This window comes from Portunus trituberculatus, chromosome 20 (assembly GCF_017591435.1).
Source record: "Portunus trituberculatus isolate SZX2019 chromosome 20, ASM1759143v1, whole genome shotgun sequence".
NCBI classification, from domain to species: domain Eukaryota; kingdom Metazoa; phylum Arthropoda; class Malacostraca; order Decapoda; family Portunidae; genus Portunus; species Portunus trituberculatus.
Window position 1 is genome coordinate 9,037,525 of NC_059274.1, and position 7,500 is coordinate 9,045,024.

Sequence of the window (7,500 nt, forward strand, 5' to 3'; positions counted from 1 at the left end):
ACTGGATTTGAGTTTTCCGAGTATCTTGGTGGGCTAATAAGTGTTGTTGTCTGCTTCACTATAGGTGTTCAATGTTTCCCTGGCGTCTTTACGTTGTTTACTCGTGGTATCAACGAACTGATGACCAAATAACGTTATGTTGCCTGTGTTGTTAACGGAAACCTGCTACACGCAACTATCGGATTGTGTGCTTCATTCCTTCCCTATTACCTGTCTGTCTTTCTTCTTTTCTTTTATTTTTTTGTCTGTCTGTCTGTCTGTCTGTCTGTCTCTGGGAATTGATGATATCGTGGAATTCTGAATTTTGATTTAAGGAGGTGACTCTCTTCAGCTCTCCCCCTCTCAGTGTTGTGCTAATCTACCATTCACACACACACACACACACACACACACACACACACACACACACACACACACACACACACACACACACACACACATGGATGTACGTTAAAGAAATCATATTCCTTAATTTTCTTATATGAAATTATTTAATTCAAAATTCTCACACAGCACTTCTGTATTCATGTGTTACGTTCTTCAGCGCCCCTCGTATTTTTATTTATTTATTTATTCTTATTTTTTATTTATTTATTTATTTTATTTATTTATTTTTTTTTTTACGTCTTAGCAAGCGACTTTTTATGTACTTCTGAAAGTCATGTTATGTAAAGCTGGTTGAAGTGATGGCGCATTCCCCGTGTCTCAGGGAGAAGGAAGGCGGCGCGGAAGAAGCCGCGGGACTGAGGGAGGTGGCGGGCAGGCTGGTGACGGAGGTGCTGGCGAGGGCCAAGGAGCAAGCTGCCACCACCACCACCTCCTCTAAACAGGTATGCGTAATATTGAACGCTGTTGTTGTAATAGTAGAAATGGTAGTAGTAGTTATTGTTGTTCTCTATTATTGTTACTATTATCCTCCTCCTCCTCCTCCTCCTCCTCCTCCACCTCGTCACCATCATCATCGTTATCATCATCATTTATGTCATTGTTCATGTTACTGTGCGTGTTTATATATATGTGAGAGTGTGTGCGGAGTGTGTGTGTGTGTGTGTGTGTGTGTGTGTGTGTGTGTGTGTGTGTGTGTGTGTGTGTGTGTGTGTGATATTATATACTACTTTGCCATGCAGTCTTTCTTCTCTCTCTCTCTCTCTCTCTCTCTCTCTCTCTCTCTCTCTCTCTCTCTCTCTCTCTCTCTCTCTCTCTCTCTCTCTCTCTCTCTCTCTAGTAGCTGTGTATGTGAAGAATCTCTTAGTAATCAAGTAAGGACAAACTCAGCCTTCCTTTCTTCATAGTATATACATAATGATCGATTGTTCATCACAGCGCTGAAGGAAAAAGAGAAATGTTTCTATGTGTCACAAGTCACGAGCTCATTTCCCGTAAGTCTGGCTAGTGTGCCTTAAGGTTGATGTATCCACAGGGGCTGTGGTATTTCCCAAGGCTTTTAGTGTCAACTTGTCGAAGGAAAGGTCGCTCCATGTGCCCACGATAAATCTTTTCCCCAAACTCACACACACACACACACACACACACACACACACACACACACACACACACACACACACACACACACACACACACACACCATGGCCTGATGTGCCACGCCTTTGGAGATAGAGCAGTGATGTGCCTTTAAGTTTTATAGTTTCTTGGTTCCGTGTTTGTATGAGGAGTGCATTTAGTTCTGAAAACGTTACTAATATAAAGAAATGATGTAAGGAGAGACCAGGGACGAAAAAGAAGGAAAAGTAGCTGCAAGTACAAGAATTACGAAAGATAGATGTAGCAGATGTATACTTAAAAATAAGAAAAGTAAAGAAAGGAAGAATAATAAAAAGACAGTGAAGAATAAAGACAAGGAAAACAGAGAAATGAAAAAATGGAGAATAAGAGATAAGTGAGTAAAAGAGGAGGAGAATGAATTGATAAAACATCATCCTACTGAAAGAAAATAAGATATCGTCAAATGGATCTGTGGAAATTAAGAGGTAGTATCCTCAAAACTTTCCGGGTTTCATCTCGAACAGTATCCAAAGCACCGATTATTGTTTTATTGAAGGAAGTATTGATGATGACAATGGCCCACATACTGGAACACTTCACCCGCTCACCGCGACTGTTTTCAAAGGCCACAGAGATGATTAGCAGGGTTTTCACACGTGTTTCTCTTGTTGATAATATAAAAGTTTTGTTAATCTGTTACTTAAACCATATAAACACCCTTAAAAACCATCGTAGCATCAATTAGAGCCTTTTGAAATAACGGAGGTAGGGCGCAGAAGTGTTTCAGAATATGGGCTAATAAGCGAAGAAACACTGCACATAGCGGAAGATCTTTTTGGTGATAATTCAACGAAGAGAGAGTGATTTAAAAAGACTATAATGGAAGTAATTGGTATTTGAGATGATCATTTAACAAGACTTTTGCATCAACAACGAAAAGAAAGAACATGAACAATATCATTAAAAACACGACCAAGCACATCTTCGTTCAATTTATTTCTTCAGGGCATTTGTAAACGTTTCATAATTCAGTCATATTTTAGCAAGACCATCGATGCAAAAAAAGAACAAGATCAACACACTTGTCTTCTCTCTTCAAACTAATTATTTCATGGAGTCATTCATTCCTTTCTCTGGTAAATTCTGAAGATCTCTGCCTGCTTCTGTATTTCCAACTTCCTATGACTTGACTTAATTTAAGAGGTAGGTTTCGAGACATATGTCCACTTTTTTTTTGGCTAACTCTGTCGGACTTGCAAGGGCACTGGTAACTAAGTGGGCCTTTTTTTTTTCGTTTAATGTTGCCCTTGGCCAGTTTTCCCCTCTTACATAAAAGAAAAAATAGACGTACCCAGGCAACATTGGTATGGCTCGCCAGACACACAACACATATAGAACTCTCAGCGAACACTAACTTAACCATTCAAGGGGAACAAGTGTAAGGCAGCGAGGCAGGTCGATAGCCAGCCAGTTACTCTGTTCCTGCTTTCCTGTCTGTTTCTCTCTCTCTCTCTCTCTCTCTCTCTCTCTCTCTCTCTCTCTCTCTCTCTCTCTCTCTCTCTCTCTCTCTCTCTCTCACTAACAGTCAAAAACTCTTCCCGAGCGATCAATGGAAAATTTCCTCCACATTTCTGTTCCGGAAAAAGAAAGTGTGAGACAGGAAAGCGGCGAGGCAAATTGTGAGATTATTTCCCGCCATTGTCAACTGTATTTTTCCCTTATTTTTGTCTACTACCACTACTACTATAATACCACCACCACCACCACCACTATTACTACTACTACTACTACTACTACTACTACTACTACTACTACTACTACTACTACTACTACTACTACTACTACTACTAATAATAATAATAATAATAATAATACAATTACCACCATTACTAACGTGTACACAGCCACAATCAGTCTCTCCGCTCTTTTAATCCCTCACCTACCACACACACACACACACACACACACACACACACACACACACACACACACACACACCAGCCACAGCCTCCTTCCCGCTCATCTAACCCCCCAAGTGGCTTCCCCGCAGATGACGCCGGACGAAAGGTTGATGGAGATGGTTCGTGGGTTCGTGAGCGACATAATGGCCCGCGCCAAGGCTGAGGCTTACGACAGCATGTGTCACATTCAGAACAATAACAATAACCTCGTGATGGGAAAGGTACGATGGATTGCCTCATGCATGACTTTATTTTGGATAGACGTACATTACAGTAACAGGAACGCCGCTCGTCTACCTATTTATCATTTTCCAGTCCGCCTCTCTCTCTCTCTCTCTCTCTCTCTCTCTCTCTCTCTCTCTCTCTCTCTCTCTCTCTGAACATTTTTTTTCTAGATTACTTCATGCTTATGTACCATTCCTCCTCCTCCTCCTCCTCCTCCTCCTCCTCCTCTTCCTTTTCTTCCTCTACCTCCTCATCTTCTTCCTCTTTTTCTTCCTCTTATTCCTCTACTACTACTACTACTACTGCTACTGCTACTGCTACTGCTACTGCTACTACTACTACTACCACCGCCACTACTACTATTACGTATGTCTTTTGCTTGAAGCTTGCATTGTCCATCCTGCCTGTAAGAAAGAGGCAATTTTTTTTTGTTCCGAAACTGCCCCCATCCGTGCATAAGCGAAATGAACACCACCTGTCTATCATCGTGCTCCTAACCCGAGACCAAATGCCTGTTTCTTGAATGTATACAGATTTTTCTCTTCTACTTTGGCTGCTGATTGCATCTTACATATTTTATGATAGTATAGCTACCATCCAAACTATTGCAATGCCTGTTTTGATATTACCGTCCGTTCATTTTCCTTTTTACAAAGAAGTGTATATATGCATTTTTCTCATTGGTTGATATGATATGAGCATGTGATCTGCATGAAGGGAAGCTTTCAGGTAAGTCAGTGGTACCTGAACACAAGCCTTCGTCTCCACCTGAGGCCGTGTTCAGGGAAAGCGTGTCTTGAAACGCTGAGGAAAATGGTTTGTTATCATTGATCTTTCAGCCAGTTCTGTATGATTCTCTCTCTCTCTCTCTCTCTCTCTCTCTCTCTCTCTCTCTCTCTCTCTCTCTCTCTCTCTCTCTCTCTCTCTCTCTCTCTCTCCCTCTGCGTACTGGTTTAATGCCAAACATTTTTGTTATATACGAATAATTATAATGTATCTCTGCTGACACTGTATTAGTCTGTGAATATTTTTTCATTTAATTTTGTTTCGTTTCCTTACCACTGAAAACTGACTATAATTAATTGGAATGCTACGATTCTTCCTTGCTAGACGGACTTCCCCACCCATTTACGTTACATAATGGACTCTCTTTCACACATTGTTTTCATGCTGAAGGATAAACTCATGTGAACCAAGAAGTTTAGCAGAGCGTTCACACAGATACACTTAGCAAAGACACCCTGTAAAGTTTGATGGGAAAAAGAAAGTGTGGTCTATTATTTGAATGATTTGTAATATGTTTTGTTTGAAGGCAACGTGAATGGGCCTTTGATGGATGTAAATGGATGAATACAAGGCGAGGTAAGACTGAAAATACCTTTTGCAGACACGTGTGGTGGACAATATTGCGTTACACTTATATATAGCCCCGTATTCTGAAGCGCCTTCCTCTCTCACCATAACTACTTTCCAAAGGCTGAAGTAGAAGACACTCGTGTTTTCAGGGTATTTTTTATAGTTCTGATGATGGATTGCCAAGATTTCTAATTTATCTATCTCATTCTTAATTATTTATTTTATTTATTTATTATTTATTTATTTATTTATTTATTTTATTTATTTATTTATTTTTTTTGTTACGTTATGGCCTATAACGCCTGTAGGTATACTTCAAGAGTATATGTGGGAAGCGCTGCTAAGCTTCCGCCCATTAGTGGCGCAGGCAATTTTATTTATAGTGGTACCCATATTGGGGCCCATATCACCACCCAAGAGCATCTTTGGTGTAACCACCTAGATCCTGGGTATCATGGTGACATGCAGGTAACTTAAAACCACTAGACAAATGGCATAGCTTTAAAGCTGTATGTGGTGGGATTCGAACCTACGCATGGACGTCTTTTTTATTTTTTATGTAGGGAAGAGGGCCAAAGGGCAAAGAAAAGATTAAAGAAAAAGCCCACTTGAGTGCTGGCTCTCTAAAAAGTGGAAAAGCGTCAACCAAAATTAGGGAGCAAATGCCTCGATACCTCCCTCTTAAAAGAAGACAAGTCGTAGGAAGTCGGAAATACAGATGCAGGGAGGGAGTTCCAGAGTTTACCAGTGAAAGGGATGAATGATTGAGAGTACTGGTTAACTCTTGCATTAGAGAGTTGGACAGAACAGAGATGAGAGGAAGAAGAAAGCCTTGTGCAGCGAGGCCGCAGGAGGAGGGGAGGCATGCAGTTAGCAAGATCAGTAGAACAGTTAGCATGAAAATAGCGATAAAAGATAGAAAGAGATGCAACATTTCGGCGGTGAGAAAGAGGCTGAAGACAGTTAGTCAGAGGAGGGAGTTGATGAGACGAAAAGCTTTTGATTCCACCCTATCTAGTAAAACTGTGTGACTGGAACCCCCCCAAACATGCGAAGAGTACTCCATACACGGATGAATAAGGCCCTTATACAAAGTAAGCAGTTGGAGGGGCGAGAAAAACTGGCGGAGACGCCTCAGAACACCTAACTTCATAGAAGCTGTTTTAGCAAGAGATGAGATGTGAAGTTTCCAGTTAAGATTATGAGTAAAGGACAGACCGAGGATATTCATTGTGGAAGAGGGAGACAGTTGAGTGTCATTGAAGAAGAGGGGATAGTTGTCTGGAAGGTTGTGTCGAGTTGATAGATGGAGGAATTGAGTTTTTGAGGCATTGAAAACTACTAGATTTTCTCTGCCCCAATCGGAAATCTTAGAAAGATCGAAAGTCAGGCATTATGTGGCGTCCATCCGTGATCTGTTGACTTCCTGAAGGGTTGGTCGTCTCTGAAAGGACGTGGAAAGATGCAGTGTGGTATCATCAGCGTAGGAGTGGATAGAGCAAGAAGTTTGGTTAAGAAGATCATTAATGAATAATAGAAAGAGAGCAGGTGACAGGAAAGAACCCTGAGGAACTCCACTATTATTAGACTTAGGAGAAGAATAGTGGCCGTCTATCACAGCAGCAATAGAACAATCGGAAAGGAAACATGAGATAAAATTGCAGAGAGAAGGACAGAAGCCGTAGGAGGACAGTTTTGAAATCAAAGCTTTATGCCAGACTCTATCAAAAGCTTTTGATATGTCTAACGCTACAGCAAAAGTTTCACCGAAATCTCTAAAAGAGGATGACCAAGACTCAGTAAGGAAAGCCAGTAGATCACCAGTAGAGCGACCTTGACGGAAGTCATACTGGCGATCAGACAGAAGCTTGTGAAGTGACAGATGTTTGAGGATCTTCCTATTCAGAATAGATTCAAAAACTTTAGACAAGCAAGAGATTAAAGCTATAGGACGGTAGTTTGAGGGGTTAGAACGGTCACCCTTTTTAGGAACAGGCTGAATGTAGGCAAACTTCCAGCAGGAAGTAAAGATAGAAGTAAATAGACAAAGTTGAAAGAGTTTGGCCAGGCAAGCACGGAAGCACAGTTTTTGAGAAGAATAGGAGGGACCCCATCAGGAACATAAGCCTTCCGAGGGTTTAGGCCAGCGAGGGCATGGAAAACATCGTTACGAAGAATTTTAATTGTAGACATGAAATAGTCAGAGGTAGGAGGAGAGGGAGGGACAAAACCAGAATCATCCAAAGTGGAGTTGTGAGCAAAGGTTTGAGAGAAGAGTTCAACTTTATTTCATCAGGATGAAATAAAGGAGGGAAAGATGAAGTGAAACTATATGAGATGTTTTTGGCTAAATGCCAAAAGTCTCGAGGGGAGTTAGAGTTTGAAAGATTTTGACATTTTCTACTTATGAAGGAATGTTTGGCAAGTTGAAGAACAGACTTGGCATGATTCCGAG

At 41.1% G+C, this 7,500-nt stretch overlaps 1 protein-coding gene across 3 annotated transcripts in view; it reads left to right on the plus strand.

Annotated features, from left to right (window-relative positions):
* LOC123506791 overlaps positions 1-7,500 on the plus strand; it is a 21,460-nt gene that overhangs the window by 7,823 nt on the left and 6,137 nt on the right. For 2 of the 3 annotated variants that reach the window (XM_045259128.1, XM_045259129.1), the window contains 2 exons: positions 710-830; positions 3,554-3,685. In XM_045259128.1, coding sequence (XP_045115063.1) covers positions 710-830; positions 3,554-3,685 — 253 coding nt within the window. The remainder of the gene's footprint in view (positions 1-709; positions 831-3,553; positions 3,686-7,500) is intronic. The other variant, XM_045259130.1, reaches the window with a different exon arrangement.